This window comes from Prionailurus bengalensis, chromosome D2 (genome assembly GCF_016509475.1).
Source record: "Prionailurus bengalensis isolate Pbe53 chromosome D2, Fcat_Pben_1.1_paternal_pri, whole genome shotgun sequence".
Taxonomy (NCBI): domain Eukaryota; kingdom Metazoa; phylum Chordata; class Mammalia; order Carnivora; family Felidae; genus Prionailurus; species Prionailurus bengalensis.
In genome coordinates, this window is record NC_057351.1 from 23,015,757 (window position 1) to 23,042,068 (window position 26,312).

The 26,312-nt window shown below is 33.9% G+C and overlaps 1 protein-coding gene across 2 annotated transcripts in view; it reads left to right on the plus strand.

Moving 5' to 3' along the window:
- Positions 1-26,312, plus strand: part of CABCOCO1 (ciliary associated calcium binding coiled-coil 1) — a 119,108-nt gene that overhangs the window by 20,878 nt on the left and 71,918 nt on the right. For both annotated transcript variants that reach the window (XM_043596432.1, XM_043596431.1), the window contains 2 exons: positions 9,035-9,179; positions 14,346-14,418. In XM_043596432.1, the coding sequence (XP_043452367.1) occupies positions 9,035-9,179; positions 14,346-14,418 (218 nt within the window). The remainder of the gene's footprint in view (positions 1-9,034; positions 9,180-14,345; positions 14,419-26,312) is intronic.

The window sequence follows — 26,312 nt, forward strand, 5'->3', positions numbered from 1 at the left end:
CTTCAAACATATCAAACAATACAATTCTAAATAGTATGCAGGTCATATATCTTGACAGATGTTAGAAAAGACTTTTAAGTAAGTAAAAATAAAATGTATGAAAATTTATGTGGCAGAGCTGAGTCCATGAGAAGAGGGAAGTTTGTATTATATATTTATAATATAATGCTTATATTATAAAACAAGTCTAAAATTCACAATCTAAACTTAGACCTTAAAAGGCAGTTTTAAAAAATAAGCAGAAATCAAGCAGAAAAAAAAGACATAATAAAGAACAGAAATCAATGAAATTGTAAAAAAAAAAAAAAATAGACAAAAATCAATGAAACCAAAATCTGGATATTTGAAAACATCAATAAAATTGCTAAACATGAAGAAAAACTTGTCTCAGAAAAAAAAAAAAGAGAAGGCACAGATCATTATCAGGTATTAAAAAAGGGGGATATCACTACAGACTCTGCCGACATTAACAGGATATTAGGAGAATACTACTTATATACATAAATTAGAAAGCAAAGAGGAAATGAACCAAGTCCCCCAAAACTGCAAGCCAGCAAAACTTGTGCAAGATGAAACTTATGACATGATAGTCTTAGAACTATTTAAGAGATTGAATTATTTGTTGCTCAAAACTTCTAGTAAAAAATCTGCAGGCCCAGATATTTTCACTGGAAAGTTCTATCAAGCATTTAATGAATAAATGCCACCAATTGTACATAATCTCTTCTAGAAATAATAGAGAAAGAGTTCTTCCTAACTCATTTTATGGGGCTAGAGTTATCTTCATACCAAAACCTGACAAAGATAGTATGAAAAAAAAGAGAGGGAAAAAAGGAGGCAACAACAGCAAGAGGAGGAGGAGGAGGAGGAGGAGGAGGAGGAAGGGGAGGAGAAATTACAGACCAATATCCTTCATGAACATGCACAAAACATTTTTTCAACAAAATATTATCAAAATGAATCAAGCAACATATAAAAAAAATAACACAACCCATTGGGGTTTATCCCAGAAATTCACTGGTGGTTCAATATTTGAAAATTTCATCAATGTAAATGATCAAAAGAGGACGAGCTACATGGGATAAATAGATACAGAGAAAACATTTGGCTAAACACAACATCCATTCATTATTTTACAAATGTCAGAGAACTAAGACAAGAAATGATACTTTTCAACGTCATAAATGACATCTACAAAATACCTAAACCTATCATTATAGTTAGTGGTAAAAGACCAAGTTCTTTCCCCATAAGATCAGGATCAAGACAAGAATGTCTACTCTTAGCACTCCTATTCAACATAGGACGGAATTCTTAGCAATAAGTGCAATAGAGTAGAAAAATAAAATGCATGCAGATTGGGAAGGAAGAAATAAAACAGTCCCTGTTCTCAGATGAAAGGATTGTCTATATAAAAAATACACAAAATAAAAAAAAATCCTAGAACTAATAAGTTAAGCAAGTTTGCAAGAATAAGGTCAAAATACAAAAAGTCAATTGTATTTCAGTGTATTAGCCATATACATTGTATATCAAAATTTTAATAAATAGTATTATTCACAATAGCTCAAAAAATAAAAGAAATACTTAAGTATAAATCTAACAAAAATGTACAAAATCTGTATGCTATAAACTACAAAATGATGATCAAAGAAAAGAAAACCCAAATAAATGGAAAACATACAGTGTTGTTGGACTAGAAGTTTCTACATGGTAACGATGTCACTTCTTCCCAAATTGATCTGTACATTTAATGCAGTATCAATCCAAATCCCAGCAGGATTTTTTTCTAGATATACCAAGCTGATTTTTAAATTTACATGGAATGGCTAAGGACTCAGAATAGCTAAAGCACCTTTGAAAAATAAGCATAAAGCTGCATAAATCATACTACCCAATTTTAAGACTTATTGTAAAGTTAAAAAAATAAAGTCAATGTTGAATTAGTGAAGATGACACACAGAAGGAACAGAAGACAGAATGCCGAAATACACTGACACAAAAAAGGTCATCTGATTTTTTTGATAAATATGCAAAAGCAATTCAACTGAACTGGGCAATCTTTTTAACAAATATTGGAACACCTATGCTAAAAAAAAAAATACACATCAGCCTAAACCCTTTACTTGATACACTTAGCTCTAATTGGATTTTTTGGAAAAAAATTCGAAGAAAATATTCATGGCCTGGTGTTTTACAGAGTTCTTACCCATGACCCCCAAAACATGACCCATACAGGAAAAAACTGATAAATTAGATTTCACCAAATTTTAAATCTTTTCTTTTATTAAAGTCACTCTTAAAGGAAGGAAAAGCTACAGAGAGAAAAAAATCTGCAAATCAGGTATTTGACAAAAGACTTGTTTCTATAACATGTAAAGAACTCTCAAAACAACAATAAGAAAACAATCCTATTAAAAATAGGCAAAGCTGTCAAAACCCATAAGTCCTGTCAACCATGAGGAAAACACTAGACAAACCCAAACTGAGGGACATTGTACAAACTATCTGACCAGTACTCCTCAAACTAATAAGGCTATTGAAAAAAAGAAAAGATTGAGAAATTATCACTCTAGGGAAACCTCAGGAGACATGACTCCAAAATGTAATGTGGTATCCTAGATGGGCTCTTCAAACAGAAAAAGAACATTAAGTAAAATTAAGGAAATCTAATAATAATTTTAAAAATATATACTTATGTATAAAAACAAAGATTTAATGGAAGAAAAAAATATATGCTCTAACAAAAAAGACAAACTTTTTAAGAATAAACTTTAAAAAGAAATGTACAAGTTCTATATGAAAAAAACTTCAGAGAATTTTTAAAGGTCACAAGGAAGTTTTCAACATTTGGAAGAACTTGACAATATTCATGGAAATACTCCACATCAAAAAAAAATGCTAAATCTCACTAAGTTAATGTATAATAATAGTATCGCAATAAAATTACCAAGTTTTCTGTTGATGTTTTTGCCTAGAGGTGGCTTACTAGGCAAGGTAATTCTAACAAAAATATAGAAAATAAGCAAATACAAATTGCCTTTAAAAAGTGTAGGGGTTCCTGGGTGGCTCAGTTGGTTAAGTGTCCGACTCTTGATTTTGGCTCAGGTCATGATCTCACATCTCATGAGTTCAAGCACAGCATCAGGCTCTGCACTGGCAGTGTGGAGCCTGCTTGGGTTTCTCTCTCCTCCCTCTCTTTCTGCCTCTTTCTCTTCTCTCCCCTCCTCTTCTTGTGCACATGCACTATCTCTTTCTCTCAAAATAAATAAACTTAAAAAATAAAAAGTATAATAAACTATAGCCTATCTTGGGATTAGAATAGTAGTGTAGTGTTATAATATCTCAAATATTTGAACACAGTGATTAATGACTAAAGAGACAGACCAATAGAACACAATGGAAAGTTTAGAAATAGACCCAAGCATTGAAATTCAGTATTTTATAAAATGACATCTGAAATATCCATGGTGAAAAGATGTACTATTTAGTAAATAATACTGTGTCCATCTAGAAAAAAATAGAATTGGATCCAACCCTCCGTATTTCCATAAACCATGGTATATTACAAGTGGATCACTTTTTTTACTTAATGTAAATGTAAAATAAATGGAACTGTAAAAATGTTGGAGGAAAACGTGGATAAATGCCTTATAACCTTGGATGGGGAAGACCTTTAAAACTATGCCTCAAAATTCCAAAGCCATAAAAACAAAGATAATTAAAGTTGATATATAAAAACCAAAAGTCTACAAAGAAAAAATACCAAGAGAAAAATCAAAAAAAGAATAAGAAACTGGGGAGATTATTGTATCTCAGACACCAGCAAACAATTAAGTTCTATAATATAAAAAAAAAAAGCATGAAAAAGCAAGGAGAAAAAGACCAATACTTCAATAGAAGAGTAAGCCAAGGATATGACTAAATAAGTACAAGTGATTCTTAAATGAAAAGTTTAGCATTAAAGATAATAAGGAAAATGCTAATTAAAACTACACAGAAATGTCATATGTCAGATTGACAAAACTTTAAAATTTTGGTAGCATTTTCAGCTGTCAAAGCTATAAGAAAATAGGTACTATCCTATATTGCTAATGGAAATATGTATTTAAAACCCTCCTGAGGAGTTTAGGTTAGCAGCTATCTATCAAATTCACTAATGTATTGTCCCCTTTGACCTAGCAATTCCACTTTTGTGAATTTATCCTACATATTGACTTACATACGTGTAAGTAAAGTCGTTAGTTTCAGTCATGTTTGTAAAAGCAAAAAATGAGAAATATCACCTGGAGATAAATCAGCATGAACTCACTTAACTTAATGTAGATACACATATATTTGTAGAGTTAAGTGTATGTACATATACTTCTTAGCTCTGTCTGCAGAGAAGGCCTAGAAGCGACAGCATCCCAGTAGTAATGAGCATACCCAGGAACCAGGTCTTGGTTTATAATTTAATTCTCCAAGAAAAGGAGAGAAGGCTTACTGTAGACCTGGAGCAGGGAACATAAAAGATGAGCCTGGGGGCATATTGTAGTGGCCAAGAGTAAATGCTCAAAAATCAAAATGATGGTTGGTGTGTCAATGAAATAGAGAAACCAACTGAAAAGTTTCCAATGTCCAAAGTTGGAACAATATGAACAAAATAGCATGATAGTATTGAATTATAATCCAAAGTACAAAATTAACATCCACCAATCTATACTGATAGAAATTAATGATTTATATAAATAATCAGCAGTATGAAGTTTCCTCAAAACATTAAAAATAGAACAACCATATGATCTGGCAACCCCACTTCCGGGAATATATCCAAGTGAAACAAAAACATTAACTCAAGAAGATATCTGCACCCCCATGTTCATAGCAGTATTATTTACAATCACCAAGATATGGAAACAACCTAAGTGTCCATCTATGGGCGAATGGATAAAGAAGTTGTAGTATATATACATAACCATGGAACATTGTTATTCACCCTAAAGAAACAAATCTCACCATTTGTGACAACATGGATGAAACTTGAAGGCGTTATGCTAAATGAAATAAATCAGACAAAGACTAATACTGTACAATTGCACTTACATGTGGAATTTAAAACAAAAACAAAGAAACAAAACACCAAACCCATAGAAATTGTGGATACCAGAATGTGGAAGGTGGTCAAGCTACAGACTTCCACATACAAGATAAATAAGTACTAGGGATGTAATGAACAACATGCTGATGACAGTTACCAGGTGTGATATACAAGAAAGTTGTTAAGAGAGTAAATCCTAAGAGTTCTCATCACAAGAATTTTTTTCCTTTGTCTTCTTTTCTCTCTATTGTGTCTATATGAGAAGATGGATGTTACCTAAATCTACTGCAGTAACCACTGGACAATAAATCAAACCATCTTGCTGTGTGCCCTAAACTTACACAGTGATATATGTCAATTATTTCTCAATAGCACTGGGGAATTTTTTCTGTAGGGAAGGATGTGGGAAGTGGACGTGTGGGCAACAAAGGTGAGGAAGCCTTTTCACAATATACATTCACCTATGTTTTTTGAACCATGTGAATATATCACCTATGCAAAAATTGAAATAAGTCAGACAGACTTATGGTAAAAAAAAAAAGAATATATGACGTGAACAGTCCTATGGTTTGCAACCTCTTAGCTTAATGTTCACAATCTAGAAACAGAATAAAGGAAAGTAAAACATTTTCATGAATCTTCACATTCCAAATTTGACAAGATATTTCCATTTTATTTTTTTCTGTAACTTACAAATGACTCAAAAATATTTCTTTTATGTGAAATTTTATATTGTTGATATCAGTTCAAAAATGAGTTTTAAAAACTTGAGCAGGACCCATGCAACTACTCATAAACTAAGAGAGCGTGAAAGTACATATGTAAAATCTAACCAGAAAAAAAGCAAGGGATCTAGTTTTCCCTTTGGGCAGGAAAAAAAAATTCCCTCAAACCTTTAAACATAAGAAGGTTATAGTTATCATCGTGAAAGAATATAATCATAGGTAAGTGTGTCAAAGAAAGAGGTAGTCTGTTTATACTTGGACTCAGAGGAGGTAGAGTCCTGAGCACACAGTGAACATTTGCATCCAGCAACATCTTAACAGAAAAAGCACCGTAGAACATGTCTAGGCTGTTGACTGCAGCGTGGTTGACCGTTAATAAAATTCTAGCGTAGGAACTGCATTTTCTACTGACTCAGTTTCTGATCTGTTCCTTGTCTCAAGTTTGTGCTTCATTATCCACAAGGCATTCTGCAGACAACTCACCTGGAATCACATTGGATCAAAACTAAAAGATAATGCAACATAGGATTGTCTTAATAATATTCATTTTGGGCTCTAGTTTTTCCAGGGTCTGACCAAGGACAAGCTGTTGAGTATTAGACTGGATATTTGACCCCTGTCCAGGTTGATGGGCCTAGATTGATTCTCCTCTATATAACATGAATATTAGCAAATAGCCACAGAATACTTTTTTTGTTCCACGAAGTTTAATTATTTCCCCCTAAATAGGAATGATAATAATAGGTAACATTTGTGTAGGATTATCTTGTGCCAGTCAGTGCATTTGCTTTCCAAATACTGTCTAATTAATTCACACACAACCTTGAAATAGTTCTATTATTCTCCCCATTTTAAAAATGAGAAAAATAAATGAGATTTAGAAAGATTAAATAACTCCTTAAGGTCACAAGCATCAACCCCAGTGACTGAGAATTCATCCTTCCTACTGCTACATCAAATGTGCCAGCTTTGAGCTGACTCTAGAAAGCTCTATATACATGTAATATAGTAGTGTACATATTTCAGTTTACCAAGAGTTTAACATGCATGCCTTATTTGAGCCTCACAACAGCACCATCATTTTGAAAGTCAGTCTTATGTTCGTTTACAGATTTAGGAAATGAAACTTAGATCACCTAGCTAGTAAGTGGCAGTTATAAGGTACCATCTTACGTCTTCCAACTAATTATTCTAGCATGTTCGTTCATTATCCTAAATTTTCAAAGAATAACTTTGATTTCTAATAGCCCTTACTATTTAAATGGTTTAATCTTTCATATTTTAATCATATCACTAAATATGATTTTTAAAAGCAAATATTTCAGTTAGATAAGTGAAGTGATAACTTTCCTAATTTTTAAAGCCATTATCTATAGAAAGACATTAGACATAGAAAACAGTTTTAAAGTGTCAATTATATTTCAACATAAGAAAATAGTCATATAAATGTATTTTTGTGCTTGATACACGTAATTACATCTAGAATTATAATCATCTAAGAATTACTTTTTCCTCCAGCATCTCTAATTAATACCATTTTAGTAATTAAATGATTCAGATTTTTAATCCATTCATTTTTGAATTGCTTTTATCCAACAAATTTTTCATTTCTGAAGTTATCCCCAAACAGTTTCAAGTTTATCATAGGAAAAGAAATGTACAATAATAACTGAGCTTCCCTTAGAATGATACAGTAAAGCCCAGCAATAACTTGTGTGTCTAACATATATAAAAGAAAATCTGAAGGGGCGCTATGAGAAATGGACCAATTGTCATTCATCAAACCAGATTTTAATTGTTACACAGTTTTTCGCTTCATTCTCATTCCCACAGGTAGAAAAGAATCTAGACTAAACAAATTTCAAGTTAGTGTTCATCATGTCTTCCTAAGATTTTTAATCATTTTACTGTTATTTGATCAGTAATTTGAGGGCATAACACATCCCAGAGTGAAAGAGTAGCTGTGTTACCAGAAGTGGCTGGATCCAACAATCTGCTTATGTTCTCATAAATCCTCTGCATTACCCACTCCGACCTCCCTGAAAGATGCACTCCATTAGCAAGAAGTAGAAAGTTTACTGCTGGTTTCCTAAGAGAGATAGAGGTTGGATCCGGGAGGGTGGGGCTCACATTGAGCAGCACAGTGCTCCCCAGAGCCTTCATCCAGACCCCCAGCTAACACCTCCCCCAACCCAAGAAGCTGCTCCAATCTCATCTTTGTCAGAGATTTTCAACTCTCCACCTCAGTCTCTTCAGTCTCATGTCCATACACTCATCACTTGTCAGTGTGTGTGTGTGTGTGTGTGTGTGTGTGTGAGTGATGGAAATAATATTTTGCCTGCCACAAATAAAAATGAGCATAATTAAATAGGAAACGAAGATGGAAGTTCATATTTGTGTTATAGACACTGTAAATGTTGAGCCTAAGGCTTTTGACATTTATCTACTTCTTTTTCAACTTGACACATGCCATAAAAGATACTATTCCTTTCTTGTTTGTTTTTAGTTGCAGGAGAATAGACCATAACCATTGACTTGTTTATTTTTGGTGATGGTGGCAAAGTGGTGTCAGCCTCGCTCTGTGCTGTCATCTGGCTCTCACCACCACCATGCATTTGAGAAACAGCTTACATAAGTTATAAGTCTGTATCTTGGAGAAAAAAAAATATCTTGATGTTTTCCGTAAAAATACATATTTCTGGCATCTAATGAAAATCTTCAGTCCCAAATCGCCACGTGGTAACAATCAGCCAAAGCCAAGTGTTGGTTGACTCTGTTAATCTACATTTTCAGCTCTGAGTTCAGCTCTCCTGTCTACAGTAACTGAATCCACCACGTAGGTGTTCCTTAGCAGCTAATTCAAACCACCATTGTGTCATTTCCATATTTTCCTTTATTCTAAGATCATTTAAAAAGTATATTTTCCATTTTAAAGTTATCTTTAGGTAGATTTTAAATTATTTGTGCATCTTAAAATGGAAACAAAATCTTTAGACAATTGTGTAGCATGACAGTAATTTATTATTGTTGGATGTGTCAGTTGCTGTTCTTTTACAAAAATGTAATTACTAACATATCATTAAAAAACAACATTGCTATTAGCATTGGCCTTACCAATATTGGAAAAGTAAATATTTGGACGTTAAGGACATCTTGAATTATTTTGAATTATTTTGTTCCCAAAACATCTATCAAAATAATGCTTAAGAGTCTCTGGGTTTTATTTCAGCACTGTGTATGTCCTTAGAAGACAGCATAAAATGGCTTGGAGAAGTTATGGCTGAAATAGGACCACCCCATTCACAGAAAAATGAAGAATGGAGTTTTTTTAATATAAAACAAGCCAATGCTATCATCGATTACTTAAAAATCAGGTATGGATTTTCTTTCAGTAGCATTTATTTTTCATTTCATTTTATTTTATAAAATGTCTACTAAATAGAAACCAATTCAATTTTTAGACATTCACAGTATTTATGCTATAATAAGCCCAGCCAATAATGAGATAATATTAAAATCTTTAATCCAATAAATAAAATTCAAAACATTGAATTTTTGGCTAATCTTGCATTCTTAAAAAAAGGTTTGTGTTTAAAAAGTATAAGTTCATGTAGAATTATTTTTTTTCATGTAGAATTATAATAAATGATACAAAAATTTATTTTTTCTCTTAATCTCTAATTAATAACATTTTATTAATAAATTTATTCTTTCACATTAATCTAACTTGATTACAATGGACTTTATATTTTAGGTAGTGGGCCTTGACATCAAAATTTTACATTTTAGAACAACATTAATTTCCATTTAAACATTTATTTGAAATTCTTTGTGCTAGAAGTTAGAGAGGTATATATCCATGCTTCCTCAAATTTATTATGTGCCCTGAAATACTTTGTAGTATTAACCAATTAAACTCATTAAGTTTTTCTCTGTGCTTAGGAAATTATGGTGAATTGAGGGGAAATATTTTTATTACAGTGATTCTTCAGTGGTGAACTAAGAAATTGGCCTTTTATATAATCTGTCACAAGGTCTGCATTAGAGGCATGCATCTTTCCCAAAGGACATTTTGAGAGTTTGCAAATATTTAAACAAGAGTTGGTAAAAAAAATCTGTCTTTTGCCTAACTAAAAGCTTCTGCAGAATATCTTTTTTTCCTCCAACACTATACACTGCAGTGTTTTCCAATTTTAAATTTTAAAATTCCAAAATAAAGGGTGCTGCATGATGTCCTAGACATGCTCATGATTTGCTTGGCAAGGATCCTGGCTGTAGTCTGGAAGCTTTTTAAATATTAATGTGTTTAATATGATAAGGTTTATATGCTGGTTTCTGGCATGAATTAATAATAGAATATGATATAAAATGTTTTTATATAATAGCATTGGATATAATTTGATTTCTTAATGTAAAATATATACCTCCTAATGTGTGTCTCTCGCTAAGAGCTGCAGTACCCTTCATATCAATTAGAGTAAAGCAAGGTCCCTGTGTTGGAGGCAGGAAGGGAATGGAAATCCAGAACTGGAAACCTTGCTCCCCAAGGTCTTTTTGCCCATCAGAGTTTGGTAATCCCTAGGTGAGGGGAATTTTCTGCATATTTGTATAGCAACCTTCTTTCTCTTCTTTATCTATTTGAAACTGCCAGGTTTCTCTTTGAAGAACACATTTTTACATCTGAGCTCTAAGCCCAGGGGGTTTATGATGGGCACCAGGACTGATAGCTAACCATAGCAGCACAACTCTATGCAGGTGCCCTACTGACATCTTCTAGATGGTGCAAGATTGCACCTCTTTTCTCTTTAATCGAAGGATGCTCATGAGTCTATTACTTGACATTTCATTTCAGAAAATTAAGTTAGGAAGGGATGTCAGTGTTAGTCATCATTAAATGCTAACCAGAGTAACTTTACTTACCAAAAATTTCTATTCTCATTTCTAAAAACAACAACAACAACCATAAAATGTTTGAGAGATTGGTCACGTGAAGCAAATCAGAACTATTTTTGATGACATTAAATCTTCATATTGTGATTTCAAATAAGTTATACACTTTTAAATTTTTTATTCAAATTTTGGTTAACATACAGTGCAATATTGGTTTCAGGAGTAGATTCCAGTAATTCATCACTTACATACAACACCCAGTGCTCATTCCAGTAAATGCCCTCCTTAATACCCATCACCCATTTAGCTCATCTTCCACCCACTTTCCTCCATCAACCCTCAGTTTGTTCTCGGTGTTTAAGGGTTTCTTGTGGTTTGTTTTCCTCTCTCCTCTTTTTCCCCTCTATCCATATGTTCATCTGTTTTGTTTCTTAAATTCCACATACGAGTGAAATCGTATGGTATCTGTCTTCTCTGACTGACTTATTTTGCTTAGCATAATACACTTAGGTCCATCTGTATCACTGCAAATGGCAAGATTTCATTCTTTTTGATGGCTGGGTAATATTCCGTTGTACATATATACATCTTCTTTATCCAATCAGCAGTTGATGGACATTTGGGCTCTCTCAATAGTTTGGTTCTTGTTGTTAAAGCTGCTATAAACACTGGGGTACACTACCTCTTCAAATCGTTATTTTTGTATCCTTTGAGTAAATGCCTAGTGGTGCAACTCCTGGATTGTAGAGCAGTTCTATTTTTAGTTTTTTGGGGAACCTCCATACTGTCCTCCAGAGTGGCTATACCAATTTGCATTTCCACCAACAGTACAAGAGGGTTCCCCTTTCTCTGCATCCTCGCCAACACCTGTTGTTTCTTGTGTTGTTAATTTTAGCCATTCTGACAGGTTTTGATTTGTATTTCCCTGATGACAAGTGATGTTGAGCATCTTTTTTGTATCTATTAGCCATCTGGGTGTCTTCTTTGGAAAAGTGTCTATTCATGTCTTCTGTCCAAGGAACTTATACATTTTAAATGCACCTTTTACAGAAAATAAAATATCAGTTAGTAGGATATCTAGAATTGGTACTGAAGTTGTATAAAAAGAAATGTGCTTTTCTACAATACCTATTTAGAATGCCTCATAGGTCCACATATATACATTTAATGGCAATTAAACCATATAATATTTTTCATTTTAATGACTACAAAGAAGTTTTATAAATATGAAGCTAACTCATATTATGTTTTATATAGTGTAAGCATGTTTCAATTTAATCTGATATTAAATTTACTCAACCAATGTAAGCCCTCGTCAATTCAGGAAGAGTAGTTTTTAGAACATGACCCATACCACGTGAAACTTAACTAGCAATAAAATTGGAATTTTGTTTGATACTGTTAATAGAATATAAATTGTATATTCCATCATATACATATGATATACATATACATATGCATATGCATATACATATGATATACATATGCATATGCATATGCATATACATATGCATATAAATGCTACTGCAGCTTTTTAATATAAGACATCACTTAGATATATCTGGTCCCACTACACTTGTGTCATTGTGTATTCTACCTATTCCTTGGAAATTAGGTGAAGGTAATGTGCATAGGCATTTACTCAATATAAGAAAATCAACACTGCCCCTCTGTGCACAACAGGGTATACTTCCTGGCAGTGAGCCCAGATGTCTTGACCCATTTTATTTCTTAGGCTTCTCCCTTTTATTTAGAACTATGACAAGGTATTTGACAAAATAGTCTAGGGGCTTGAGTCAGCTGGAAGTCTTCCTTCCAAAGGAAGAGGGAAGAAATGTATTCCCATAACAGAGGTGTCACTTCACTCCCAGAGGAAGTTACCTAATAGTTCCCTGGTAAAGTTACAGACCCCAACCAAGATGGGGACCAGAGCGAAGTAATGGAGGCAACTTGACCCACCCCTGAAAAGTGCCTCGTTAGGTGCCTTCCTCCTCTCATCTATCTTACCCTAGTCCTGGTCTTGCCCCAGCTCGCTTCTTTGACCACTGCATCCAAGTCATGCATTTTATTTTCATTGTGAGAAGTGAATTTCCCCTTTAGCATGAGACAATCTAATTCCTATATGCAATGAGGAGAGTGAGGCTGAAAGATTATAAAATTGCAGGAAGGAAGATTTATGAATTAACTTCTTTGTGTAACATAAGATGGAAGAAAAAATTTTACACTAATTCACACAGAAGAAGCCAAGTTGTTTCCAAATACTCTACAGTCTTTATTTTTTCTACTCAATCAGTTATTGCCAGTATAATATTTTTAACCTTAAAGCTTTCTCTAGGTAAGCAATGTAAGGAAAGGAGAATTTGAATTTATTTTGCTTCATTGAATCATCAAACTTCACTAATCTTGATGTATTTTCTAGCCAACAAATCAAAGTAATGTCAAAAGCTAAGTTAGTTTTCTGAGTGTTGAGGAATAATTTGAATGTACGAGGTCCCCCCACCCCGCCTCAAAAAAAAAAAGAATAATAATACCATGACTGAGTCTGCATACCCATCACTTTTTAATGGATTGTGTTAGTAGTGAAATCAACTGCTGATATAACTCAGAGAGACCCAGCTGCCTGAGGATTTCTTCATTGATTTCAAATGAATTGAAACTTTGATCCATTACAGCATTCAGGAGAAGCCATTATTATACATGCTCTGTAGCTACATTTTGCAAATGTTAATTTCTAAGTTATATTAAAATCAATTTTCTTGAATAGCAAAAGGCACCAGAGTGAAAGAGAAACCAGTAAGACAATTTTTTTGTTCTTGGGCATTTTGCTGTATTATGAGTCTATTAATTTTCCCAACCAGCAGGAAAAGAATTAGAAAAATTCAAATATTATCACAAACAGGATATTAGAAATCAGCCCTTCAGTAAATTTTTAACTCTCAATAACACATTGCTGAGATCTTTAAACTTACCAGAAATACTTGTTTTAAGAGGCTCCTATTCTTTAGCTCTTCATGGTCTTTAGACACTGACCACCTGCTCTTTAGGGTAAAAATTGAAGAAATTACCTGTCTTATATTAATTCCTCTCTTTGACGTGTGAACAAATATTCTACAGGAAAATCAGACAACTCCTAAATGGATTTCAGTACATGCTGCATCATTTTCAGGTGTTATCAGAGATTAATTTAATCTTGAATCAGTTTGAGAATGTGAGAAGTAAATAATACAGATGTAGATTATAGATTTCAGTCCATTCATTCCAGAGGAAACTGACTCCAGTTTAAAGCAAAACATGAAAAATAATGTGCAGTTTGGTGTTATTTAGGGACACTGCATTATTTGATTGCCAACCAAGAAAAGCCCAGATGCAATTTAATTGCTCCCTTATCCCAAACCTATCCATTCATCACAGATTAATTGACTGATCTTATATTCGGTACTGTGTTATACTGTCAACATCTCAAAAAAGTAAATCTTTAGTTTTTTACCATTTCTGGACAATTCATTTGGAATAAAACAGGTAGCTCACTCCATGTTAGTGTTTAATGTCTTGCTCAATATGAACAATTTCCCTTTCATAAATACTCTTACATATTTGCTTTCTTTACTAAAATAAATTTATCAGAGTTGCACATTTATTTTGTATTTCAGCTTATTTCAACACTACAAGCTATATGAGTTTCTATTCTACTCTACCAGGGAAGAAATTGTGATAGGAACTGAGGTAAGTAATTTATCTAGATGGAACCAATTAAGCTGAATCACTTAATGCATGCTGATCGGCATCTGGATCTTTAACTGCTTAAAGCAACTTCTTGTCAAGATTACTCGAGTGTTAATATAACCAACTAGTAGTTTGCAAAAAGAATAATTACATAAAGCGAGCATTGGATTAAGAAAATAAGCTGTCTTTTCGCATTAAAGGCATTGTTAATCACATATACTTTATGTATTTATGGATTATTTGACAAAGAAAAGCTGAACGGGTTATGTATGTCTTCATACAAAGAAAATTGGGAAAAGTGAGATAAATTAATTCAGTTAAATCTCTTCTAATATCGCATTTTTTCAATCTAATCATTTTTAAGGTCTAATTCAAATCCCACTTCCTCAATGAAGCAAACCTTCCTTAATTGCATCACATCTCAAAGGAAAGGTTTAGACAAACTCTTTAATCACATTCTATTATTTTATTCTGGTTGATCTCTTTCTGCTGAATATTGGCTACTCTTTTTACACGTATAAGCACATAAATATGCACTGTGCTATATGGTTTTCTAATTATTTTTTGTGGATTGATATAGTCAGCACAACCAAACTGTAATTTCCTTGAAGGCAAGGATGAGGTGATGCCTTTCTACCAAAGCATAGTGTAGAATGAACCATAGTGGCCCCTCAATTAATACTACATAAGTGATTCAGTGACATTGAATACAATAGCATTTCTACAATAAATGGTCTACCTTAAGATATTTTGGAACAGCTTTATGTATAATCACATGTTCATAATTGCTACAAATTAATCCGAGGTAAGAAAACATCTTAAGGAGGCTAAAGATGCCATAAAAAGTGCTCCTTAGGTTCCCAACTACTTGAGAAGTCTATGTTGCCTAGAAGTATCAGACATAGGAGTGGCCATGGTCACAAATAAATAATGAATAGGGGTTCCTGGGTGGCTCAGTAGGTTGGGCGTTGGATTTGGGCTCAGGTCATGATCTCGCGGTCCATGGGTTCGAGCCCCGCCTTGGACTCAGTGCTGACAGCTCAGAGCCTGGAGCCTGCTTTGGATTCTGTGTGTCCCTCTCTCCCTGTCCCTCCCCCACTCACGCTCTGCCTCCCTCTCTCTTTCTCTTAAAAAATAATAAGTATTAAAAAAAATTAAATCACATAAATGGTGAATAAAGGGATATTTATGTTATCTTTTTAATTTCTTGATACTAAGCACCAGGTGGAATGTGCCAACTATTATATCTGCCAGGGTGCTGTTGTTCTGGATTTAATAAAATGCCTACTTCATAAACACCTCAGTCACTGTTACTCATCTTCCATTTGGGTACTTGTTCTCATGTGGGCCTTTTAAGTTAATTGAAGGAAAACAAGGAGCCCTTTGTGCCTTTGACTTCTCTAAAATTTCTTCTTTGTGGTCTCCTCATACGAGCTTAAATTAGGTGTCACTTGACAAAGTTTCACTGACAACATTTCCATGAGAGAATTACATCATATAGTGCAACAGGTGCAAAAATTATCAGTTTAGAATACAATGCTATATAATTTATTCAGCAAAACTTTGGGAAAATGATAATGGCTTTGCCAGTAGCATAAGCAGATACTTAGAATCATCAAGAAAAAGTTTCATAAAGGAATTTGAATTCCCTTTTCTCTTTGTTAGTTGCACAATCGTGCCTTTCTTCTTTGTTGTAAGGATATATTTAGGTGACATTTATGCTTATGGAAAGATAAAATGGAGAAAGTAGACTGGGATTGGTGCTTTTATTTTCCTTTGTCATTTACATTTTCTCCAAGCTGACCAGAGTTATAAAAAATAATCTTTAATGAAGGGATTTTGGGTCTTCAGGAATTAGGCCACTCTTGGAATTTTAAAGGATTAACCAAAGCAGGTATTATACTATAATATTTAATGACATTGTTGAAGTGTCTGATAACCCTTGGTGCTAATATCTGTTTTTTAATTAACAACCTTTCATACAGGATGCAGAGGCTTGCCCTGTTAATGTGATTATTCATGCTGACCTCAGTGCTCTGAGAGCAAACAAGGTCCACACAACAAATGCATAAATGTTCCAAGCTTAACTCTCAGGCTGGTGTTCAAGTTAAAGAACACTGACAAAATTTAGTTTCTCTCTTAATTGTGGATAGGCAATTATAACAAAATATATAAATCCCCTCTATGAATAATTGTTAAATATTAATTTTAGTTGTTAATAGGACATAAATAAGTCATACTCATACTTTTCTTGGGTTTTAGTTTAAAGGAATTGGTGTTTGCATTTAGCAATTGTTTCTGGCTAATCTCTACTCACCTTTTTCAAAAAATTTCATGTTGTGCTTAGATCATAGAGGCACATTTTCAGTAAATTATTATTCTTGACATGAGATGCTGCATAATGTAGGAATATTTCTGATAGATAGAGTTCTATAAACGACATGTTTTGTAGTTCATTCAGTGGTTCACAGATCATATACGTTGAAAAGGTAGTAAGCAACCGGAACAAACCAGGATAATGACAGAATGGAGGCAGCAAATACCTGTGGCTGTAGCCACCTGAAAGGATGAAGTGTATGAGTTTCACTCACTTTAAAGAGATGAGGACTGCCTTTCAGTCATTTAAGCCAGCTCACCAAGACTTGTTTTGACAATGCAGTTAGCTCACAGATCCTCTGACATAAGAATTGTAAGGGAAACAGACTCTCCTTAGGGGATATGATCTATATCCTTCCTTGGCCTAAGGCCCCATCCAGAGAGAAATCTGGAAACTGCTATGTTCTTTCTTTTGTTACCTGAAAACCACAAATAACATTTAATAATTGCACACAAAAAGAATACTTTCAGGTATTAGCAATGGTGATGATCAAAAACTCATAGCAGATACCCAAAGTCATGGTTCTACTCAGGTATTTAGCACAAGGCATCTACTAAATGATACAATTATAAGTTATTTATTTATTCATTCAACATGTGACCCAGTTCCTATGGCATTGTGGGTTTTGTGCTAACTTCCAGAGATCCACAGTGATAAGCAACAATTCTTGTCCTCAAGGGGTTGACTGTCTAATGAGAGGAGAGAGGTGATTAAATAATTCATTATAGTATAGGGCCCCAAATATTATGATCCTCTGGGAACAAATAGAAGACAAAGAGGAACACCTAACTTGTAGATTTAAGCTTATAGGGGTTTCTAGGAACAAGTGAAATCAAAGAGGAAATCTGAAGGTTGTGAATGAGATAGTCAGTGTACTGTAAGTTTTTTGGTGCAGTGAAAGAAATTCCACTCAAAATAGTTCAACCAATTAAAAAAGGAAAGGTGTATTACGTGATCACTAACTGGTAAATACAGGGGTGAGCTGGACAGAGGTTAATTGTAGTCAAACAATGTAGTTAAGAGTGTATGTGTATACACGCATGTATCTCAATCTTTCATCTCTCTTAGATGTTTTTCATCTCTTTTCTCTGATTCTTTTTGCTTTGGTCTCGTTCCCCTCTACTGCAGACAGTCTTCCTCCCAACTGGTGGGAGACCTGATAGAAGCAGCTCTGGTTTAGCACATCTATGAAAAAGGGGAAATATTCCTCACAGTGTTAACATTATTGGCTATGTTTATGCCACGTGTCCACCCTTGATTAACTACTGTGGCCAGAGGAGTGGAGTAATGCTACCCAAAGACTAAAGTAGAACTTATTGAGTGGGTGACAGAGGATAAAGAAATCCCCAAAAGAAACAGAGAGAGTCTTTGCAAGAGGGATGAGTGATTTTATCAAAAGAGTGAATTAAGCCGACATGTACAACTCTTCCATCCAAAATCCCATGCGAGGCCAGAAATTTCAAAATCCACAATGTTATGGATAAAAGATTTTATGACATGTAAAATTATAGATTTCTGGTTAGATGAAACCACAGCCCTGTATGCACAAAGAAGATGCTACAGAGTTAGTGAAGTTTCCTTAGGCATTGCTCAATTGATACAGAAATAGGAAAAGCTTTAGTGGGAAAAAAGCCAAAAGCATGTAGGGAACTGCTTTCAGAGCAACTGCGCCATTCAGCTCCTTCACTTCTGCTGCCTGTGCAGAGCACAGGGACTCCATAGCATTTTCCCCAAAACTGAAGAAACCACTGTGGACATTGCCACCGAAGAGGAGAGCAGTTCTGAGGTTTCCAGGAGAGATCATGAATATACCCTAAATATAACTTATTGGTGCATCTAGCTACCATTCTTATTTGCCCCTCTCCTACAGTCTCTAGTGGCAAGCTATGGCACACAAACATCGCCAGGCAAGTGAACAAGGATTATCTAATGTAAAGATTTTAAATGGCAGCCCCAAATCACCAAGCAGTTGAGGAAAGCAAAATCATAGATAGACATGAAACTCTATGAACAAATCAAAGAATAGCTAAGGAACAGAGTTGATAGAGCAAGTGGTAGAAGACTTGAAGTCCGATTAATAGTCTTAAGAGAGTTTTAAAGGTTGCTGTATTCTTGAAAAATTAACTAATAGAGATCTTTGAGATTTAAAATAAGATTTGAAAACTCTTATTAAGATATCAGGTACAATTTCATGTTGATAGGTTTGAAAATCTACAAAAAAACAATACTCGGAACTATACCAATATTTACTTAAAAGAATATTGATGATCTTAGTAGAATGATAATTATGTAACATATTGAAAAATCCAAATGTAAAAGTGGCATCAGACCTAGACAATTTTACAGGCTAGTTTCACCAAAATTTCTAAAGTAGATCATTCCCTTTTATGTAAATTGTGATAGAGGATAGAAGGAGATGGAGAACTTTCAACTCATTCTTTGAAGTTAGTATAATTCTGAGAATGTTTCAACTGATTCCATGAATTGGTAATGAATTATAACCAAAAGTAAAAAAGAATAAAAGTTATGGGCAATCTCAGGTATGAAAATAGATGCAACAATCTTAAATAAAATATTAGGAAGTGAAATATAGCAGAGGATTGGGTCTTCAAATAGGATATATTCCACATATTTAAGGATTATTTAACACTGAGATATCTGTTAATGTAATTCTGTACATTATCAGATTAAGGGAAGAAAAACCAAGTGACCATCTCCATAGATATGGTAAAGTATTTGAGAAAATTAGACACTCATTTTTCACTTTAACTAGACTTCAATTAATCAGTAATATAGAATTACACTCTTTGAAAAAAAAATAATTACACTCTTAACTCAGAATATACCAACACAAAAAACTCTCTACAAATATCTTAATGAAAACGTTAAAATGCCCATCAGGAACAAGACAAGGCTAATTATTATTACCAACATTGCTTTTTAGTTCCTAGCCAATGTAGTAAAACAAAAAAGAAGTCAGAAATAGAAGAAAAGATAAGTATTGACAACAAGACACAAAGCTTTCATTGTTTGCAGATGGTATGATATAAAACCATCATTAAGAAAATATTTTCTTATTATATTAATAATAACCCAATAGAAAAGGATCACATTGATAAAAATAAAAACCATAACATTTTTATAAATGAACCTAACAAAAATGTTACAGAATTATACAAAAAAAAAAATTGAGTAGTTTCAGTAAAGATAGTTTTTTTTTTCATTCTGAGTAAATGGAATGTAAAACATGTTTCCAGTTTAGAAGACTCAGTTTTATGAAGATATCATGTCATTTCAAATTAACCTATAAACTCAGAGTAATCACAGTCATAGTGCTATGATTATGGTGGCTCTTTACCAAGTAATTCTTAATTTTTTTTTTTGTTGTGGAACATTTCAATCATATATAAAATAGAAGGAATTAGATATTAACTCTCATACGTGAGCTTATGCCCATAATAGTTAAGTATTTTAATATGTGACTCTAAAATATAATGAATTTAAAGTAACTCTTCAATATCATCAGTTGTGCAGCCAGTGTTCAAAAGCCCCTGATTATCTTATAACTGGTGTGTATTTGTGTTTTATTTATGTATCACTTTGTTTGTTTGTATGTTTGTTTGTTTGAAATAGCACCCAAATAAAATACCTATGTTGCAATTAGATTCTTAAGTCATTTTAAGTTTATAGCCTCACTATTTGCATTTTTTAATTTCTTTGTAATTTGTTTGTTGAAGTATCCACATCTTCTATCCTATAGAATTTTCCACAGCTACTTTCACAATTGCATTCCTGTGGTATTCTTAACATTTCTCTACCTTCCATGTTTCTAGCAAATGGGTAGTTAAATGTCAGAAGACTGGCTAGACTTCAGTTCAGATGTTTAGCAAGAAGAATTTATAGGTGGTTTTGTATATTTATATCAGGAAGCAAATAATGTCTGGTTTTCTCTTTTTTTGTGATGTTAGCAACCACTGACCATTATTACCTAGATCTATTATTTCATTAAGGGTTAAAAAATGGTGATATTCTATGTCATCATGCTTTTTTTCATTTATGGGCTGGATATTTCCATGAATAGAAACTTCCACTCTTCAATTATTTGATTCAACTGAGATACAGTTCATATAGAAAAGACAGGATGAGTGCTAGATTCTTCTCCTTTCTTTAATAGTTTTCAGAATAATAAATTGGATTTTTAATATCCTCCAAAAGTACTTGTGGTAGACTGACTGATGCCCCCACCACCTCAAGATGCTTGCATGCTAATTCAATAAATTCAGGACCTCTGAATTTATAACCTTACATGGCAAAAGGGACATTGCAGATTGACTAAATTAAAGGATTTGAGAGGGGGAGATTATCCTGGATTATCTAAGTGGGCTCAGTGTAATCATAAATTTTCTTATAAGAGAGAAAGGGAAAAAGGGAAGTCAGAGTCAGAGACAAAGGAGAGAAGTTTAAAGGTGCTACTGATGGCCTTAAAAATGGAAGAAAAGACCAGGAACCAAGGAATTAAGGTGGCCTCTAGGGGATGGATAAGGCAAGGAAACATTCTCCTCTAGAGCCTCTAGAATGAATGCAGCCCTGTCAATATGCTAAGTTGAGAACTTCTCATATCCATAACTGTAAAATAAATAAATCTGCATTGTTTTAAGCCATCAAGTTTGTGGTAATTTGCTATAGCAGGAATAGGAAACTAATATAGACTTTGACTTAATAGCACACATTTTTATTTGCATTTTGATCCATTTTAATTACTATTCTTATTAATCCTCAAGTTGTCTCATCTTTGACCAGTGTTCTCATCGTTCTGTTTGCCAGTCCCTGTCTTAATACCATATTATTTTAACTACCATAACTTTATAGACTGTTTTAGAATATGATATGGCAATGCCTTCTCCTTTTCCTCCTTCTCCTTCTTGTCCTTTCTTCCTCCTTTTTCTTCTCCTCCTCCCCATCCTTCACCTCCTCCTTCATTATCATCATCATCACCATTAGCATTTGGTTGATTATATAGTTTATATATGATAGTTTAGTTTTCCTTCAATGTGAAATTTATCATTAAACCCATGCATATGTGTATTTCTAGTATACAACATATACAAGTATTTAGAAAGGTGGCATTTAAAACCAGTCGGGATAATTGGCTATGTGTTTCATTTAAAAAGCTAGATTTCTACCTCACCCCAAACTGGAAAATGAGTCTAACCTATTAACAAATCTATTTCCTATAACAGTAGACATATCCTATAATGACAAATTATAATTTGCCCCAATACTTCCACTGAGAACAACTAGAAAAGCTGGACAAGTTTTTTTTAAGACTTAAAATGTTTGAAGGTATTGGAGCTACCAAAACTCAAAACAATTGGAGCTCAACAAGTGAGCCAGAAATGGTTTGGTGTGAGAACAAAAACTGGAGGAGAAGGGAAATATAGCAAATCCCACAAGCTGCATGTTGGGACTCCAAAGGACCATACTTTAAAAAATCAGCCTTCACATAAACTGAACCTCAGCTTCAAGTTATCTCAGTTTTTGGTAAATTTAAGATTATCCATGTATAGTGCTGTTAACCTCGTCTGTAAGTAAAACAAACTCATGCTACACTTCAAATAATACCAACTGTTTTTGTAACCGGTGTCTATCACTCAGTAAAAGTATGAGGCACACAGAAATAGAAACAGACCCATAAGTGTTTCAGATAATGGAGTTATTAGCCATATACTGTAAAATAATTACGCTTAAGAAATAAGAAATATTCTGGAAAATAAAATACAAGACAGTGAATTTCAGCAGAATATTAGAAAATATTAAGAATACTAAATGGGGGCACCTGGGTGGCTCAGTCAGTTAAGCATCCGATTTCCGCTCAAGTCATGATCAGGTTTGTGAGTTCAAGCCCGACACCCCCCTCCCCCCCCCCCCCCCCCCACTGGGCTCTGTGCTGACAGCTCAGAGCCTGGAGCCTGCTTCGGATTCTTTGTGTCCCTGTCTGCCCCTCATGCTCATGCTCTGTCTCTCTCTGTCTCTCAATAATAAATACAAGTTAAAAAAAAATTTTTTAAGAAAACTAAATGGAAATTCTGGAATTAGAAGATATAATAATTGAAATTAATAACCAAATAGATGTGTTTAACAACAGGTTAGTCATGAATGAAGAGAAAATTGGTAAATTGGAAGATAAGTCAAAATAAAATACTAAGATGAAGCATGGGTATGCAAAAGCTATCATGATAAACACAGTAAAAGGTGTAGAAGAATATTGATAGAGTGAAAAAGGTCTGACATAGAGATAAACAAGTCAATTCCAGAATGAGGAGATAGACACAACATTCAAAGAGTTCATTTTCTGGAAATAACAAACTTTAAACCACTTTAGATTTGATTCACTGTGAACTCCAAATACAAATGTCCACATCTAAACATTCCATAGTAAAATTTCTAAAAACCATAGGTGGGAGTACTGGTTTCCACATCTGCATGTAAGGAGTTTGAATTCTCCACTCTATCCTAATGACAAGTAAAAAACTGAACAGACTGAAAGTCAACAACTCTTGGATCCATATGAGAGGGAAGGACACAGAGCAAATGGTTACCCCCAAGATTAGAGAGATAGGCAAATACAGACCATTGTGGCTTATTGTAACAGACTTATGAGTGGAAACTGCCATAGGACCCAGTGCCAAGTTAGGAAAACCTGAACTATAACTGATGAACTACTCAGTGGAGGCTCAGTGCCAATAACTCTGAGAGTTAAAAACTCCAAATGGACCCAGTCCTGAGGGGCCCCACTCTATTGTGAGATTTACCTCACAGAGCCTGATCAGAAGTCCATAGTAAATATTAATCCTTCCCATTGTGCTTCTGGCAGGGTGAGAGGAAAAAGAACCATATCAAAATATGCCAGATCACTTATTTATTCTTAACAAGTCCTGTACTTAAGGGAATGGGGTTAACCAGAGTCTAACCTGCTGAGGTGTTATCATAGTCTGACCAACCCGGGCAAATGCAAACACCCAACTTCAACCCACTCTAGCCATCCTGTCCCATCTAAAGAGGGAGAAAAAGGCAAAAACTCTTGTGAAATTTGCAGTCCAGAGGCACAGGCTTCCTAAAAGACTGAGATGTAATCATAGAACTATAGAACATGTTCGATGTAATCATAGAACCATAGAACATGTTCTCTAACCTCATACCTCACCACCACATTACTAAAGGCCTATCTTCAGTAGTTCTTTTTGCCACTTTACCATTTGTCCAAAAAAATAAAATACTTAGGTATAAATTTAGAAAAAATAAGTACAAGGTCTATATGAGTGGAACTGCAAAACTCTGATAAATGAAATAAAGAACTAAATAAATGGAGAAGGATGGTCTATGATCATGGATAGGAAGACTCATTACTGTTATGATGCCTGTCCTTCCCAATTTGATGTATAGATTAAATGCAATCACAATAAAAGTCTCAAAAAGTTATTTTATGAATATCAAACAACTCATTTTAAAGTTTATATGGAGATGCAAAAGGCTCAGAATAGCCAATACAATGTTGAAGAAGAAGAAGAAAGTTGGAGAACTGACACTATCCAACTTCAAGACTTACTATAAAGCTAAAGTAATCAAGACAGTGTGACAATGGTAAAGAATGGGCAAATAGATTAATAGAACAGAATAGAGAATCCAGAAATAGACCCTTTTAAATATACTCAATTGATCTTTTACAAAGGAGAAAAGTAATGCAATGGAACAAAGTAGCATTTTTAACAAATGGTGCTGGAACAAGAAACGAATCTAGACACAAAACTTACACTGCATAAAAAATTAGCTTGAAGTGGACCATAGATCTAAATGTAAAACACAAAACTATAAAACTCCTAGATCATGACAGGGAAAAACCTAGATGATCTTGGGTATGGCAATGACTTTAAGATACAACATTAAGGCACAGTTCATGAAAGAAACAGTTGATTAGCTGGACCTCATTAAAATCAAAAATTTCTGTTCTGGGAAAGTCAATATCATGAGAATGTAAAGATAAGCCACAGGCTGGGAGTAAATATTTGCAAGAAATACACTTGATCCAGAATATACAAAGAACTCTTAGAACTCAACAGTAAGACAACAGTCTGATTATAAAATGGTCCAAACACCTTAACACACACCACTACCAAGAAGATATACAGATGGCAAATAAGCATATGAAAAGATGTTCCACATCATATTTCATCAGGGAAATGCAAATTAAAACAATAGGATAGCACTACACACCTATTAGAATGGCCAGCTGGAGCACTGACAGCACCAAATACTAATAAGGAGGTAGAGCTCCCTAGAACATTCCCAAGAAGTATTGGGCACATTTTGTAAATTAAGTGCAGGCGTATATAAACATGTTCCCATACTAATAAATTGACAGACAGAGATCATCTGGGTGTTGACAAACTAAAAGACTGAATAGAAAAAAATAGGTGAACTCTCAATCCATAAAATTAAATACTTTGCAAGTGTGTTGCTGCCACATTTTAAGTATAAACTAGGTTTAGCTGAAAAGTCATTTATAGAGTAAAAATCTGGCGTTGTGCTATAGCATCCCAAATTTTTCCTAAGAAAATAAAATTGATATCATGAATTATGTATACATAGTACATTTTAAAAATATTTATTCATTTTAATTTTACCAAAGTGACAATACATCAAATCTTGGATCATTTGTACTTTCAAAGGTTTTATATATATATATATATATATATATACATATATCCCCCACACGAACATATTTGTGTTTGAATATAAAAACCTCATAAGACTGCTTTGATAGTTCCCTAATTTACAAAATATAATAGAGAGATATAGTTTGATTTTTTTGCCGTTTAAGCCAGCATACTTAATATGTTTCAGGATTTTGCTTTATCATGCAGACATCTTCACACAAGCCCCTTTGCACTACTCCAGGAGGCACCAGTCACACTCTAGTCTGTGTGATCAGTGGGGTTGTGCATTGTGCCGACAGTGCAGCTGCTGGTGGAGGCCCTGTTTGCACAAGGGGTACTCCAGCAGAATCATAGTATTATACATATGGTATACTTAGAAAGATATTTAAAGAGAATGATAAATATACCTAAGTGGTTACCTTGCCTGGAGCCATGTTTCGGCAGCGTTTCATAACCCAAAATAATACAATTTAACGTCAGCAACTGTAGAAAATTCAGACCTCCCTAAAATCAGTGAATGTCAGTTGTATATAATTTCATGTTCTGAGCACTTATTCCTAAAGAAAAACAAAGAAAACACTTTTTTCTTCCTTATTTCAAAACCCACACAGATTATGGGTGTTAATGACACTATACTTAAAAACTGTTAGTTTTGTGTGGGGAGTGGTGGCAATAACCAGATAGGAACATAAATTTTATTTTTTTAAACTCCAAAGTTACGGTGTCCTGAATAAACAAAATATGAGACTTATGTAAACACTTACCTCTTTAAGGGAAAAAAAGGCAGCAAAAACAACATTGCA